The sequence below is a fragment of the Arachis hypogaea genome, chromosome 16, assembly GCF_003086295.3.
Source record: "Arachis hypogaea cultivar Tifrunner chromosome 16, arahy.Tifrunner.gnm2.J5K5, whole genome shotgun sequence".
NCBI lineage: Eukaryota > Viridiplantae > Streptophyta > Magnoliopsida > Fabales > Fabaceae > Arachis > Arachis hypogaea.
This window is the reverse complement of record NC_092051.1, coordinates 115,541,798-115,559,331: the sequence shown is the minus strand read 5'-3', so window position 1 is coordinate 115,559,331 and position 17,534 is coordinate 115,541,798. Positions and strand designations below refer to the sequence as shown.

Genomic DNA, 17,534 nt, shown 5'->3' with positions numbered 1-17,534 from the left:
GAATAATCAATTATTGTCCACTAATAAGAAAGAAATAAACATTATTGATGTCACATCAAGAAATCAGATCCAGCTGTGCTGAGAAAGTGTGAAATCAAGAACATTATTTTGGTGTAACTAAGGATAGCAATTCTCTAAACACTAACTTCAATCTTGATGGATCAAACCATTCAAATTTACATACCCTTTCCCACAACTAATCCACTAGTCCAAACCAAATTTATCAAACAACTTGACTATTCCAATAGCTAAGTTAACTTCATTAGCAATTGCAAAACTTACTTTATATTATTCTACCATATGTATGCAAGAATCCATTATGATCACACATTCAGTTTAACTAAACAGCATTACATATTATATTCAGTTTAACTAAACCAACCTAATACAAAGAAAAGCAGTTAGGTAAATCAGTCAAATTCAGAATCTATTATCATCATACATTAAGTTCGTTTAACAAGATTAACATGGATATCCCGAATGAGGTACAAGCCATTGGTGAGCTACAAAAAATTTTAACTCCCAAAAGATCTTTAGTTCTACTGTGATCATGAAAACTCTGTTTAACAAATTCATTTATCAGAGTCATTGTCCCGAAATACATTAACAATTTGGAAACTCCTCCACTAAGAGTAGTAAACCCTAACACATAAAGAACACTTTTGCATATCATCAAAACACAAGAAACACTCCTAGTCTATAACTTTCTTGGCCAAACCACTACGAAAGCCAGTACTGATCAAACCCTAGCACAGAGCACACAACAGAGGCGTTCATACCCACCGATTACAATCGAAAAAAATGGCCTGAACTTTTGTGAATATTAGATTAACAACAATATCAAAAAACAGAGGAACCACATTTTTTTTTCATTTTTGGCTTACCTCTTTCAGAGAAACCAGGCTTCCTAACTTTGTGTATGAAGGAGATGAAAACAATGATGCTCCAGAGCCTAAGTCTTCCATTGAAATCGGTGTGGTTAATGCAATCGCACATGCGCCATTGGAGGTTGAGGGAGAGAGAAGAAGAAACCTCACTCTGTGTTGTGTTTGTTTCGTGTTTTGTGAAGAGTGAGACAATACGTTATTGAAACATTGAGGGAGGGACGTATTCAGCGTGAAACGACGTCGTTTCATGTCATTTTAGCGCCATAGCCAAAACGGCGTCGTTTCTGTAATGCCCACGTGTCACGAACGCTGCCAGCTAAGCTTTCCGGTTGCGCCAGGTGTCCAAAAATTGCCGAAAGGACAACTTTGAGTCCCGGAGTGCAAGTTCGGGGATGACTCTGAGGAACTTTTAAGTTCAGGGACTACTATGAGGCTCGAATGTAACTTTAGGGACTACATTAAGGCTTATCTCGTTAAACCATGTTACTGAATTACTAAACTAAAAAAGAAATTGAGTTAATCTTGATAAAAAAAATTGAGTTAATGACAAAAAATAATAATTCAAAAAATAAATTTTGATGACTTTTTAATTTTTCTCTTAAAAATTCAAGGGTGAATTTAAAACCCATTTGAATATTATCTCCCCTCAAGTTTCCTAGTGTGTCAAACGTCAAACTCAACTCAATGTATACAGTAGTCCTATGCACCAAGTTTAACTTATTCATCAAACACAACTCTATTAAAGGCAATATTAATTCTCATAATACTAAGTTAGATGCTTCCTAGCAATAAAAGCACAATTATAAGCCCCATAAAAAAACAGTTTGCCGATTCGGTATTCCTTGCCATTGAAGAAAGAAAATTGCATTTGAAGAATCAAGATGAAGGATCAAGAAATATCAGAAGAGATAAAGGAGGTGAAAAGATAAGAACCTTAACACATAATTCAAAAAAAGAAGTAAAACTATGCCATCTAGAAGAAAAAATATAAAATGTGACACATTAATGAAGTGTCAAATATCTAACGAAAATTGAAAGAGTATCTTGGTTTCTCTTTCTATATATCACAAACAGAATATTATTGTGGTCTACTAATCTTGAGAAAAGGGCATTGCATTGCATGGCATGCCGGAGTAATTGAAATAGTTGAATTTTCAGCTAAGTTAAAAAAAATAAAAAAAATAAAAAGGAACGAAGTGGCAACATAATTGATCCCCTGCATTTGCCTCAAGGCTTTGCACCAGATTCATCTTTTTGCAGAATTGTAGGTTTAGGAGAATCTAGTCCTTCTTTTACATTAATCTCTTCTTTATCTTCCCCCATGGTTGAACCAAGAGTGTCACAACTAGATGTTTCATCATCCGAGTTGTTGTCATCTATTTGAATTGATTCATTGATGAGTTCTGTTGAAACACCACCTTCACTGACATTAGACATCCTCTTATTGTCATCATCTTTCATTTTTTTGGAAAAAGACTCGAGGGTCCATCCGACGGTGTTTCGCCCGCCGAAGTAGGATTCCAGCTTGTCCTTGTCAAAGAGTTCTTCCATCATCCTTAGGCTTTTCGTGTTGTCCGGATATGCGAATATCACCTTCTTGAAAGTCTTTGGCTCAAGAAATGGCTTCACCATCTGTTTAACAAAGTAAAAATGAGAGATGCTTACTTGTTAAACTGAAAAAAGAGTGTAACTCATAAACACATTGATTCTTACTGATTCACCAAACTCTGTTAATAAATTTTTATTCTTTTTACCATGTTGGATAACATGGGAAAATTTTAACATATGATGAATGTAACAAGCAAAATTCTAGCTTGTCATTATACTCAAAAGTATATGGAAAAGAGTGTTGGACGACAAAAGGTGAGCATGAACATAAGTTAAGTGTGGTAGAGATAAAGATACTAAGATGGATGAGCGACTACACATGTATGAACAAAATAAGGAACGAGATATACGAAAGTTGGAGTAGCACCTATTGTAGAAAAGATGGTAGAATTTCATCTCAGGTAGTTTGGACACATGGGAAGAAGATTGCTAGAGCATCTAATTAGGAGGTGGATGAGATGGAAGGTAGACAAAAGTCGAATGGTAAAAGAAGACCCAAAAAAATCATATATGAGATAGTTAAAGGAAATCTACCTCTCATTGTAGAGATGACACATGATAAGGTTCAACGACAATATTTGATCTATGTAGCTGGCCGACCAAACTAGATAAGGCTTAGTTATTATTGTCATTGTTGTTTGTTATTGTGGTTATACTTATAAGTCACTAACTCTGCCCTATTCTTTGAATTATAGTTAGTATATCACAAAGCATCAAGCTTACCATTGCATGCATTAAGATAGTAGTGAAGAGAGGAGATATTATGATATGATATGATATGATAACATACCGTCCAAAAGGACTCAAATACTTTTGGTGGGTTGTACATGACTGCAAGGCCCAATCTCTCAGGGTAATGATCCTGCAAGATTTGAGCAGTTTCCCTTGTAATCTTCAATGATATGCAGGATTTGTTCCACCCTTGAAAATCAACCAGCCAAACCATCTGTTCCTGCTGCTTAGAACTCAAAGTCATTATGGCATTCTCCAAACAGTAAACAAGGTACTTGATCTGCCCTGCTGCGGCGCTTGCACTCTTAATGCATCGCAAAATAACAACACAATAACATCTTATGAGTGAAACCAATCATAACTATAAAATTACTGTGTCATTATTTAGTAAATACGAATATTGTGTCAAAGAAAAACAAGAAAAAATGTTTATTTTTTTTTTTAAATTAAAAACTTATTTAAGTCATCATAGTTCCCGGGGATTCTAGTATAAAAATTGAGAGTACCGTAATAGCAGGTCTCATGACAAGAACAGTCCTCCCTTGTGAATCCAAGTAATCAGCTTTGTATAGCCTTCCTAAAGCACCTTCTTGAGCTATATCATCCTTATTGCATAGAAGGGACAACGAAAATGACAATTTTAACTAACAAAAATTCATCATTAAACAGAATTAAAAAATAGATACCATATGATGCATACCCATTTAATCATCTCAGGCTTGTACTCTAACCTCCATTTCAAGCTGCATTTGAGCATCTTTGCTGCTTTCTTAGCATTATTTTTTCTTGCTCTGAGGTACCTTTGTATTGATGCATCTGAACACATAACTGGAAACTTATTTGCAACCGGACCAATGATCTTTCTGACTTCATCAATCTGAATAATAAATCGAATATGAAATCATTATTTTTCCCCACAAGAATTGTAGGACATTCACAAATGATATGAAACAACTTCTTATAGATAGAGTAGTGTTTTTTAGATAAACCTTTTTGAATGGACACATTATGTAGAAACGTATATATAGAGAGAGAAATAATAAAGATACATAAAAGACAGAAAATTTATGTTTCCATCTCTATTGTCTTTAGTTTTTAGGTGAATAAAAAATTAGACAAAATTTTATCTCATACAAATTTTGTTCGCATGATCTCTTAGTGTTTCTACTATTGTTTTGTAAGACATGCCAAATAAGATATTATAGTTTTTGGCTAGTAGGTAACAAACAATATTTAAAGAGGAGTGCTAGGGGCCAGCAGAATTTGTGATGTTTAGCCATCAATTAGCCATCATCAATATTTTCAATGGTGTGAGATGACATCTAATGGTGTAGGATTAATCATTTTCTTTTTGATGGTTAAGTGCTGGCCAAATTTCAACAAAAGTGTTGGTCCCCTACACTTTCTCATATTTAAAAGTGTAAGCTCAAAGAATGATGTTGGGCTACTGAACTAAAAGTGTTAAACTGCTAGCTAAATGAATTGGCCAAAATAAATTAAAATTGTTGGTCTTTATGAGCTTTTTTCAATTAAATACCTTTGCTTGATTCTCTTGAGGAGTCAGAATTTTTTCTATTGAGCTTCTTCTGAATGATGATAATCTTTGTTTCAAATCCATACTCCAAACAGGGATAACAGCCTGAAATTAAATATGGACAACCAACAAAAAGAAACAACTTTTCTTTTAAGTAATTGCAAAACAAATACATATATGAATTAATATTTTCATATAATCAGTTTCAGCTTAGCACACTAAACATCAAAGATGGATCTAATTAAATTTGCAAAAGTCCCCCACATATTGATAATATCATTTACTACATAACGTTAATGATGTTGCTAACTACTCAAGGGTCTTGGTTTTAGGCTTTTAGCACTGATTCATTCATCATGTTAGAAGGATAGAATAACTAATTTTTAAATTATTTCTAAGATATTAATATAGAAAAATATTTACAAAAAAAAAAATGTAAGGTAAGATTGGAATGAATCTATAGTAAATTTAACTTAAGAAAAGAAAGAAAAAAATGTGATCTTTATGATTCATAACAATTGTATTCCGTAAAAAATCTATCTTGTGTTTTTCTTCCAATCCCAATTCGAAATAAGGATTAAAAAGAATTTATAGTAAAAACAAAGCATCATAGTCACCCTAGATTAGAACAGCATATAAAATAAAAGAGTTAAGGAAAAAGATATCACCTTAAATAAAGTATGTGTTGCAAGAAAAGAGTACTAGATTTCCAAGATCAGACTCCAGGCTATGAAACACAAAATCAGAATTCAATAAAGAAGAAATTGTTGTATTGTGATATTGTACGTAGAACTAGATAGTAATTTGCCGGATTTTCATCATGCAAGCCTGTACGGTACATTATTGATTCCTACAAATATGGTACAATCAACAAAGGGATAAACATAAGATTTATTTATTATATTTTTGTTCATTTAATGAAACGAACCTCTTGGTTTGGTTTCACTAATGATAACGACGTGATTGATAATCACTGATAGAGACAAGAACACAGATTCATCTTCATCAGCATTTGATTGCTTGTGATTTTAAATCGACGGCGCCCAAGAAATGAAACTGTACAAGAGCATCAATGCCAACGATATCATGAATGTTACAATGACCGTAAGAAAAGTCAAAGCAATCGAATCATGGCCTCTTTGTGAAAACAGAAAGCCAACCAAGTTCCAACAGTGTATGTAATGATCTTCTAAAGAGAAACAATGAGAGAAGAAAAAGTTTATAATAAAATCAGTTAATATAAAATATTTAAAATTTTCAAAAATTAACAAACAAAATTAAAAAACTGTATATCAAAACTTTATGTTAGTTATAGACTAATTTTTATTAGGGTAAAGTATACTTTTTATCCCTGAAGTTTGACAAAAGTTTCAAAAATATCTCTAAGTTTTATTTTGTTTCAATTTTATCACAAAAGTTTTCGATTTGTATCAAATATACCCCTAACGGCTAATTTTTTTTTTTAAGAATTTCATAAGAACAACACTCAATACAAGCAAATCAAGTATAATTTTCATGCATTATTGTTAGATTAGTCTAAAATTTTTTTGAAAATTTAGCCGTTGAAAGTATATTTGATGCAAATAAAAAACTTTTGGGATAAAATTAAAACAAAATAAAATTTAGAGATATTTTTTAAACTTTTACCAAACTTTAGAGAAAAAAAGTATATACCCGTTTTATTATTCTCGTTGATAATAATAATAGTAGTAGTAGTAAAAAATATGACCTTAAGAAGAGAAAATTGTGGATCATGAAAACGAATGTAAGAGGTGAATAAGGACATGTAGTTTGAAGAGGCAATGAAAACTTATTAAGAGGTCCAATATTATAAGGGCACATGATAAGTGAAAAATAAGGGAAGTAATAAAACTCATAAGAATGTTTCAAAGAAAGAATAAGATTTTAAGATTTGCAATAGTAATTAAGTGATTATGTTTACATGAAGATCTCTTTATATAATATGTTAACATTTGATAAAAAAAAAAAAAATTAGGTTGTAAGTTGTACATTCATGTTTGATACAAGTATTTTTCATGGATGACATTCATTGCTATATGATTTTAATAACAATTTTATTTGCAAGTCATCTTCTCAAAAAGGTAATGTGATGTATATTATTATATTTATAATATATTTTCCAGCCTGCCTCTCTGCAGGGCTTAATTTCTTATTATATGGTAATTTATTGTATTATATCAATGAATGTTAAATAAAGCCAAGAACTAATCACCCTTAGAAGCATTGATATAAGTCGTATACCTCTGAAGTCAAAAGAACCAGTTCATTTACTTGATTGACACTAGAAATTAAATCTTACCGACAAAAAAGGGTGTTTTAGGTAAACATTATAAAGATGATTGGTTCTTGCAAATAAGACAACCAAGGAAGAAAAGATGAATAATCGAGATAAAAGTTGTCAGCTGTGACACTGAGAAGTTAGAAGTCAAAGAAATACAGGACAAAAGCAATCTTAGTCATGCATTTTTTATTTGATTATCTATACTACATACTATACATACCGCTTCATGAGTATTTACGCTGTCGCTGTCGAATCATTTGATTCACTTCCAGGTTCCTTCCCTCATATACATATATGTTGTATATGACCTCGTCCAGTTGTAATCTCCTTAGCTCTGGTGTGTATAAGGTCGCAGAGCAGAAGGTCTCCATCTTTGGGCATTCTTTAATTTTTATCCGTCCACAATGTGGTAGCTCGAAATAGAAAGAGCTAATTGAACAGAAGCTGTTTAGCTTCGGTAACTTACTCAGCCGAATGGTGCCTAAATTTGGGAATATAATCTTTGCTCCCTTATGCTGCACAGACTTATTACTATTATTGTTCCCAATGATCTCTTCCATCTCTTTACATCCCTGCACATCAAGTGCTTTCAGATTCGAAAGGCTTCTGGCAGCGGACACATTTGGAAACACAAACCTCAAATCATGGCACCTACTAATTATTAGAGTATTCAAATTCTCAAAGCCTATGACAGAGTTGTTGTTTCTCCAAATGCGATTCAGTTTGGGCAGAGAATGCAACCTCATCCTTACTAATTGTGATTTATGAATCCCAGTGCCAGTCCCTTCAAATACAACTTCCATAATCTGACATTGCCGTACATGAAGCTCTTTCAGATGTTGGAATAATAATGAATGAATGGTGTTGGATGGGACACATGTGAGAAGCTTGTTGCAGCTCTCAACTTCAAGCCTTAATACCCTCTTCATGTAGCCCACCAAGTGCTTGTATTGAGGTTTCTCGTCAATACATTCAAATGTGTCTACTTCTTGCAACTCCACCTACATAAAAATTCAACAACATTAACATGTGATCTCATCTAAATTGAAAGCTTACTACTAGTTAATGAACCAATGCAATACATATTATATGTCGCACCTTATATTTGCCTGAATAATTGTGAAGATAATATAGTGTCAAATTCATGTCTCCAAGGGTGAGCGTGTCATTATTAACCTTGTGAAGGTTAGGTGTGCTTACAATTACTTTTCCATTTCCATTAGAAAAGGTTTCAATTTGTGAGGAAGGTGATAAGAGCATTAGATCATAGTCATATGACCCTCCACAGAAACATTGGAGGTTGGGCACACCAGTTAAACTTATTTCTTTTAATTGGGGAAATGAGACCTGCACCTGTTCCTGTTTCTTCTTATCTTCGTTTTCATTGCTCAATGGGATGTCATAGTCATAATCTCCATAACAGAAACATCTCAAGTTCGGCAAATTTTCAAGACTCAACTTCTCCAATTTTGGAAATAAAGTCTTATCTTTACAGCCTGCACCCATGTTCATGATTTTCCCTTCCTCTTCTTTTTTGACAATCTCTTCAATCATCTCACAGTTTTTAACTTTTAGTTCTTTTATCTCCACAAGGCTTTTGGCAACAGAATAGGACATCACACACTTTAAATTGTTGCATCTTGCAATTTCAATTGACGTTAACTGGGTAAAACTTACATGCCTCACAATATTGAGTCCCCATATGCTCCTCACTTTTGGTAAATCTTGTAATTTTATGCTCTCTAGTCCATAATTTATACTTTGATCATATCCTTCCTTTGTAAGCATTTCTCCTCTTGCTTCAAACACCTCTTCTAGTGAATCACAACTAGTAATACTTAGTTCCCTTACATGTCGAAGCATGCGCATCTCCTTGAGCTCAACAAGCATTGAGAGTTCATGATACCCACTGATATTCATAACTGAAATCTCAAACAAGTTCTTAATTATGTCTTTATCATGGAGATTGCTCCACCTAATCATCTTTTCTTCTTGTAATGCCATCTACAAAATCAACAACCACATTTAGTGTGCCACCATAAGATATATATGAGCTAATTAATATATGTAAATATCTTTTAAGATGACACGTACAAATTTTCTAAATCCCTCTATAGTAGAATTCAACTGGTCTTCTTTTTGCACAGAGATATTGCACTCGAAGTATGTTGTTGCCTTCGAATTCATGGTGACATTCTTGAGCTTAGTTGTATGACAAGATCCCCGTGAAAACACTTCCATATTCATACAGTCATCAATCATTACTTCTTGCAGAGATGACAACTCAAAGGAGTAGGAAACTTGACAGAAGGCTTTTAGTTTCGGTAAGCTTACAAGACTTAGTTTCTCTAATTTTGGGAACATGACTTTATCTTCACTTGTGTTAATCTTTTTGTTGGATACTATTTCTTCTATGTTCTTGCAATCACTTACTCTTAAATTTTTAAGCCTTCCAAAAGTTGAAAAAGAGAACAATATCTTTATTTTGTCACACTTATACATGTATAGATATGTTAAGTTTGGAACTAATAATCCATTAATAAAAGGCTTTTCTCTCAATATTCTCTCACTGCCTTCATTAGAATCCTGCAAAAAAGAAGAAAAAAATAATTTGGACTGTAATTAGGGAAGACTGCATCATTCAACTTGTGGAGGTCTTGTATGTATATAATTGTTAAATTACCTTTTTCTTTTCGAATCAATATTCGTGTTTTATATTCTTTTAAAATGAACAATTACTGGTGCCTTTAATTTCAAATAAGCAAATTTGAAATAAGACGTTAATGGCAAATGAAATGGTGGTTTTGTTACTCACCCTGCCTTCTTGCTTGCCGTTGATTGCAAAAGAACAAAAATTCTCAAGATTTGGTAGTCCAGACAATTCAAGTGACACCAAGTGAGTGAAAGTAACCATCATGCTTGTTCTTTTTTCTAAATTGTCATAATCACAAATGTCAATGCTGGAATTGTGTGTTCCCTCAAGCAAAACTACTTCTTCCACTGAATCACAGTCTCCCAGATCAATATATTCAAGAATTGGTACATGGCTTATTTCTGCCTTGCCCTTGATTTCAGAAATTGCAGGTTCTTGATCTTGTGCCAATGATGCTTCCTGCAAACTCATCAGCATACTCAGAATTCACACAATTTGTTCTACATGAATAATACTTAATTGAACAATTATAGATATGGTGAGACTCGATACCATGATTGTAGTAGTCTCTTGACTGCGGTGGCGAACAAATGTAAGTGGCCAAGGCATGCAACCAATAAGGGGCCGATGAGAGGAGCTTGATGAGTTGGAATTGCTAAAGTCCCTGTTTTCTGTCTTCAATTGGGTTGGTATCAAAGATATCTTCAACTTGGGACAATACCCAAAATAGAATGTTCTCAATGATGGCCATTCTAACTTTGCAGAATCTGTATACAAGTTTTCAAAATTCGGAAGTCTATAGAGTGATAAAGCGCATAATTTATTAAAGATGATAGTATGTTCTCTTCCTTTGGTTTCAAGATCTCCCTCTTCTTCATCAGCAACTAAAGCCACCATCGAGTTGCAAGAATATATGTCTATTGTCTCAAGATTCACCATTGCTTTGACAGTGGCTGGTGTAAACACGTGACTTAAAGAGTCACATGACTCAATTTCAATTGATCTCAAATTGTGAAACCCATCAACACTATGCGGAACATTACCCCACACATATTTTAGCTTAGGAAGACTATCGATGTGGATTTCTCGCAGCTGAGGAAACATTTGGGTATTCGACGACTTTGAATATTCTCGCAAGTCAAATACTTCCTCCAAGGAATGACAGGTCTCTAAGGTGATGGTTTCCAATACTGGAAATTGTAGCATCCAAATAGATGAAAATAACTTGTTTTGACAATTTGATTTAGACATAGACTCATCTTCCTTAGTTTGTGAAGCATTAACTCTTTCATTTGTGCAACTCGAACCCTGTCCGCATATAAATAATATGGAGATAATTGATATTGTTGCAACAGGAATTATACATGATATTCTATTTCCTTCGAGAAATAATTTTAGAAGATACTATATAAAACATATTAAATGCGTATTGAAAGAAAGTTTATTCATATACATGTGTGAGCATTTGTTCATTTTTCTCGAGTCTTATAAATTATTAAGACTATGTATCTCTTCAATTATATTGGAAGCGATGCACCATTCATTTGAGACTTTAATATATATCTTGATGTGATTTTTCTACTCTGGTGAATAAGTGAGACTACCAGAAGATATACATATCACAAATCATAAATAATTAGCAGTTGAAATTAAATAATCTTTGTGTACTATAAAAACACTGTATCTTGTGTCTCATTACCCTCACCGCATCGTTCAACAACCACCTTCCCAACAAATTGACAGTGCTGAAGAAATGATAAATGAAATACTCCCTCGATTCTATGAGGGCAAAAATTGTGGGCAAAAAAATGTTGTTCACTAATGGGGCAAAATCATGTAAAATGTTCCATAGTTGATAATTTTTTTTTTATATATTTATCTTGACTTTCACCTAATAATAGTCTTTTTCTATATATTTCTACTAAAAAAGTATTCACTCTCTAACATTTTTTATTAAGTAAAATACAAAAATGTGTATTCAAAAGTTTATATTGCTACAAAAATAATTCTTAAAGACACCAAAAATAAATAAATCCCTCAATAATTTGAAAATACAACAAAAATAAAAAAAATATTCTTTTTTATAAATTGCAGATAAACTTTTGTGTTTAACAAATAATTTGTGTATTTGATCAAATTTTTGTAATGACATTTGAACAACTATTTAAAACACACAAAAAATGAAGCTTAAGAAAAAATAGAATTTTATAGAATTCTATTTGGTTCAAGTCGATTATAGTATTATAGTATAAGCTAAGATTACCAAAATATTCTTAAAGAAAATCGTGTGAACTATGTAACAAACTATTTCAATTTCAAAACCATCTTTACGAGTGAGAGAATCAATTTTTAAATAGAATTATTATATTTCATGAGAAAATAAAATGGAAAGAAGTATATATAAAACAAAATAGAAACACAAAATACATATAAGAAAAATATTTACATACATGATTATTATGTATAAAATAGATGATTCTGTTGTATGGTTATTGTTTTAGAATAATTGGATAAAAATGCTTTGAACAGCTAACTATACCACTTTTATACTGGCTTTCAATTTTGTTTTGTATTTTTATTATTAAATTTAATGTAATATAAAAAATGAAACTAGCCATCCACTTGAAACTTGTATACAGCAGACCTTTTCCCCCCCTTCTTGTCATATAATGCGATATATAAAGAAAATTGAATATGATAAAAAAAAAATGCATGTACCGCAATGGTATAAAGAAATTTGAATTGTGAGGAATTAGCAAGAATGAGTGATCATAGAGATAAATAAGGAACTTACACGATGAGATGAATCTGTTGATGAAGGTGGCTCAGTTGAATCGATGGCATTGCCGAAGCCAGTGAATAGTGGAAGACGCCGCAGATACAATTTCTCTAAATTTAAGAACTCAGAAATCAACGGGTTGTTGACTTTATGGTGATTGTCGGATGCCTTACATATCTCCTTTAGCATTGGGAGATTAAATATTGACAATGACTTCAATAGCGGGAAGGCAGTGTAAGAAGTTGCAGTGATGCAATCTACAACATACATAACATCTGGACATGAATCTAGTATTAGTTTTGTCAAGCATTGGAATCCGCTGTCATCTAATTCACAAATCACATTTTTCAAGTCCTTCACGTCTTCTAACTTGAGAACTTCACATCTCTTAATCAATTGCATTAGTACTGGGCTACACTTGATAGACTTATTGTAATTTGTATGTCTGAACACTAACTTATTTGGCTCCAGATATCCAAAACCACGATCGTCATCCCAATATTGAGTCACGTAAATCCAAAACCTCTCTATATTTTTGAAACTCAAATCTTTAGGCAGAATTTCTACCTCTCTTACTTGGATTTCAAAAACCTTCAAGTGTTGAGAAAGTTCTATCAACTCACCGAGAATTGGCTTGTTTAGCATCCAAGGGAAGTTTCTTACCCTGAAATAAAGTTCTTCCAACTGAGACAACCTTGCAAAGACATTATCTGAAATGATGGCAAGTTCATTACATTCTGTCAAGTCCAGCAATTTCAGAGAGCTTAATTGTCCGATTTCAGTTGGAAGTTCTTTAATGTTAGAGCGGGAGAGGCTTAAGATTTCGAGTTCCACAAGTATATTGCCAATCACGGACACATCTCCAACATCACAATCTTCTAATTGCAATGTCCTTAAGGTCACGGGGGTTTGGAAAAGAGACGGCATTGTTGGAATGCGCAACTTGTTCATTGTCAAAACTCTGATCTTACTCATTCTTTGGAAGAAATTCTCCGGCCACAAAATGGCTTCCTCTCTTTCTGATCGCGCTTGAAAGAGCTCAAGCATTGGACAGTCTATGCCATTGGTGATTGCAGCTGCCAAAATGAGTGACAGTGCTTTGAAATGATCCACCTTGTCTTGTTTCTTCAACTGCTTCAATTCATCATTACCCTGACGCACCTCGAAGCCGTGCTCTTTTGGAGATGCAATTGATAAGACAACATCGCGTACAACATCATGCATCTTCACACAGCCACGTTTTCCACTTTCCAGCAATAAAAAGCACCTTTTGAGGTCATCCACCAAAGTGTCCACCATGTTTCTTGCTTTTCCCAGCGCACCAGCAAAATTAATCAATCGCATCCCCACAGCATGACGCAGCACACTTTCTACCGGAACATCAAAGTCTTCAGGAAACAAGGCGGAAAGGAAAAGGCAATATTTGTGTTCGTCAGTTCCTAAAGATGTAATGCTAAGCTCAATGCTTGATTGAACCTTATCCTGCAACTTAGAATGTCGTAGTTGCTCAAGTGCATACTCCCATTGAGGCTTAGCTTTGTTTCGTAGCCCACTTCCTGTTGTCACAATAGCAAGGGGCAAGCCTCCGCATTCTTTTGCAACCTTCCTTGCAATGTGCTTTATGTTGGCCTTGTCTGTAGTGTCAACCCCTGCCATGTCCCGAAATAGGTCCCAGGCTTCTTCTTCAGGCAACACATGAAGCTGGATATTCTCCTTGCTTCCCATCTTACGACATACTTCTTCGTTTCGTGATGTGAACAATATCTTGCATACTTTCTCATGTCCAAGGGAAGGAATTCCAATGCTCTCAAAATCAAGCTCTGACCACACATCATCAAACACTATCAACACCCTACTACTTCCCTGCAAGTAATCAAGTAATTCCCGTGCTTTTCCTTGCACGCTCCCACTTCTGAATGGCAACCCTAGCCAATCGGCAATTTGAGCTTGGACCATTTGGTAATTTGGATTTTGAGACACCACTGCCATCAGAACCTTATCGAATAGCTTTTCTGATTCAACAACTTTGATAACACCTTTCACTAGGGTGGTTTTTCCCACCCCACCCATGCCACAAATGCTAATCATTCTGATCTTGTCATCCTTCAATTTCTCCATAACATCCCCAATGATCTTTTTTCTCGACTCCAACCCCTTGATGTCTTGAGTGAAGGTTGGTCCAAGCCTTAGTGCAGGCTTAGGATATGATATGGGTTGAAGTTTATCTTTCTGCTCCGCCAAGCTTACAACATCTTGTGATGCTCTTGTCGCTTGCTTGCCCAATGAGTAATCAAGTCTTCCACCAACACATTTCTTGCGCTTGTTTTCTACAGCATCTTCATAGAGTTTATGAACCTTCGCATCAATCGCTTCCACATCAGAGAGCCACTCTTGCACGTTATTTGCGACTACAAGACCTCTACTTCTATCTGCTTCCACTTGTCCTTTCAATGCATCTTTCATGCCCATCAGCTTCTTATGTTCTTTTCTTAGGTTGCCGACAAGTCTTTCGTGACAAATCAGATATTCGAATTGCTTTACGGTGGACTTCACTATCAAATCTCCAAGTTTTGAAATAGCCTCCGTTGCAAGTTGTTCAAAGCAAGACCCCATCTTCTTATGTCTCTGTTCTGAATTATTAAAATTAAACAAAAAAAATGTAAACAGAATTAGATCTTAACAAATGTTTTGCTACTCAAAATAGCAAAAGCATCGCTTATAGGCATCTTAATGTTTATAATCATTTCTGTCAATGTATGTGTGAGTTGCTGCGTTGTTTCCTTATATTTTCTCACATGTTAACACTATTTTTCGGTAACTTCATTCCAATAACTTCAATTTTAAATAATAAACAATTGTGCACAGTTGAAAAAGAAAATCATCAACAACTGTGTAGGATTGTAAAATTGAATTTGTTTTAATATTGAAATATACAATTGTATGTTTACTAATCTTTCATTTATTTGAACATTTCTAAACCAACTTTTAAATTAACAGAAATAACCTAGGGTAAAGTGATTAATAATATAATTCGTGATACTCAAGATCATAATATAATGACAAATTAATCAGTATAATTCCTATAAAAACTAATATAATCGCACACAATTAAGTTTACGAATCTGTTCATTACCAAGAAATAATCTAAGACAAAATACGATCAAAATTATCTCACCAAAATTACCCCAATAAATATGATCAAATATCAAATTGAGAAAGAAAGGAAGTGACATTACTGATTCCAAATGTTTAATACCACTATTCATTCAATGATTTGATATGATATATTTTTTTTAAAATACCTTTATTTGAATATTAGTTTTATCTTATACTATAACTAGTGACGCTATCTAACCAAGTTGATACAAACCTAACAAAAAAAATCAATGTGTGTATGTATCACATGTTTCTTCTTTTTTGCTCTTTTTCTTGTTGATATAGCACATAAATTTTTATTAAAAATACTGAAACTTATCCATATAATACCTAAACTTTTGCACCTAACACAAAAATTTTTGTATGTAACACAAACTTGTTAATGTAGCATAAAAATTTTTGCATGTACTATAGAAATTTTCGCACATAATACAAATTTATCGACATAGTACAAAAAAAATTTGTACATAATCCAAAAAACTTTGTTATATACTTCTATTGCCGCAAGTTTTGTGCTTAGTAGTTTTGCTGAACAACTCAAAAATTACTTCTACTATTGCTGTGTTTAGATTTTGTGCACCAAAATGTTTGTGCTCAGTAATTTTGTTGAATATAAGTGGATGAATCAATATTCTGGACATATAATTTTTGTACCGTGTATTAATTTTTATGCTCAGCACTAAAATTTCTATTATGTAATTTTTGCTAAACATATATATAAGAAGGAGAAGATAGTAATGATGATGATGAAGGAAGAAGAGAAGAAAAAAAAGAAAGAGAAAAATCAAACAAATAAAGAAAAAAGAGGAGAAGAAAAAGAAGAAAATGGAGGAGGAGCAGTAGTGTGAATACGTATTAAGAAGGAAAAGAAACGTGTGGTGACCAAGTTAGACTTAGGTTAAAAATTGCTTAGTTGCCTAACATTTCTAATATAACTATTCAATATTTTAAATTTGTATTTATAATTAAATTTGAAAAATAATCTTTAGATAAAATACTGATTTAGCTCTTAATATTTGAATTAACGCTTAATTTCAATATTTAGATATCTTATTTTTATGTCAAATATCATATTTTATTCCATTTCTATTTTTGCTTATGAAAATATCCCTTTTCTCTTTTATGTGTGTCATTATCTCTTCCACCTGCTCTTCCATAAATAACAACAAACATTACTAACACCAACAAAATCAACCTTAACAAAAACTAAAAGATTTATAGGTACAAGCATAAAAGCCTATTTTAATTTTATTAGAGGTTAAAGTATTTCATCAAACGGGATAGGAGCACGAAAACACATTGCATTCGAATGCAAAATTAAAATCATAATTATTTCACTTAATTGCTTTGTTTGTGATGAAAAAGAAGACGAATAGAGTAGGAGTTGTCACTTTTAAGAGTGAAGAAGACAATAGAACTATTCGTGACTTCAACGTGCATTTCGTGTTGGCAACCTTGGGTGGTGATAATGTCGGCAATGAAGGAGAGGAAGAGAATGTGTGTGTTTCTGTGGGTGACGGCAAAGAGGAGAGAAGAAAAAGAATTGAGAGAGGAAGGGGATGGGTGTGATTAGGGCTGCACATGGATCGGATCGGATACGATATCCGCATTTTTTTAGGCCGGATCCGATCCGATCCGATCCGCATACTTGCGGATCGGATCGGATCGGATATCGGGTATATCCGCATAATTAAAAAAAAACTATTTTAAGATTTTATTTGACTATTTTTACAAAAAAAATCCAAAAAATTCATTTTTTTATCTGTTTAAGCCTATTTACTCCTAAAATATTATCAATAATAGTTCTTTTGAATAACAAAAACAAAATAATAACACAAGATTTAAGTTTAATTATTCTAAATTGAAGTACAACATAAAAAATT

At 33.2% G+C, this 17,534-nt stretch overlaps 2 protein-coding genes across 5 annotated transcripts in view; both read right to left on the bottom strand.

The window, feature by feature from the left end:
• Positions 1-1,875: 1,875 nt before the first annotated feature.
• On the bottom strand, positions 1,876-5,606 carry LOC112754700 (uncharacterized). The gene is made up of 6 exons (XM_072220966.1): positions 5,430-5,606; positions 4,765-4,866; positions 3,928-4,104; positions 3,734-3,832; positions 3,286-3,531; positions 1,876-2,519 (listed from the first exon to the last, which is right to left on the bottom strand). The coding sequence occupies exons 2-6, from the start codon at positions 4,843-4,845 to the stop codon at positions 2,115-2,117; spliced, it is 1,008 nt and encodes a 335-aa protein (XP_072077067.1). The 5' UTR covers positions 4,846-4,866; positions 5,430-5,606; the 3' UTR covers positions 1,876-2,114.
• Positions 5,429-17,534, bottom strand: part of LOC112754699 (uncharacterized) — a 37,330-nt gene continuing 25,224 nt past the window's right edge. For 3 of the 4 annotated variants that reach the window (XM_072220963.1, XM_072220964.1, XM_072220965.1), the window contains exons 3-10: positions 12,511-15,125; positions 10,269-11,024; positions 9,879-10,175; positions 9,158-9,649; positions 8,162-9,067; positions 7,284-8,064; positions 5,690-5,817; positions 5,478-5,611 (exon numbers count right to left, since the gene is read on the bottom strand). In XM_072220963.1, coding sequence (XP_072077064.1) covers positions 7,288-8,064; positions 8,162-9,067; positions 9,158-9,649; positions 9,879-10,175; positions 10,269-11,024; positions 12,511-15,108 — 5,826 coding nt within the window. In that variant the 5' untranslated portion in view covers positions 15,109-15,125 and the 3' untranslated portion in view covers positions 5,478-5,611; positions 5,690-5,817; positions 7,284-7,287. Of the gene's footprint in view, positions 5,612-5,689; positions 5,818-7,283; positions 8,065-8,161; positions 9,068-9,157; positions 9,650-9,878; positions 10,176-10,268; positions 11,025-12,510; positions 15,126-17,534 lie in introns of all 4 variants that reach the window. The other variant, XM_072220962.1, reaches the window with a different exon arrangement.

Coding starts and splice junctions, on each gene's coding strand:
- LOC112754700 (XM_072220966.1), bottom strand. CDS start 4,845: ATGGATTTGAAACAAAGATTATCATCATTCAGAAGAAGCTCAATAGAA. Junction 3,532..3,733: donor TCATGAGACCTGCTATTACG/GTACTCTCAATT, acceptor CGATGCATTAAG/AGTGCAAGCGCCGCAGCAGG. Junction 2,520..3,285: donor TATTTGAGTCCTTTTGGACG/GTATGTTATCAT, acceptor TTTGTTAAACAG/ATGGTGAAGCCATTTCTTGA.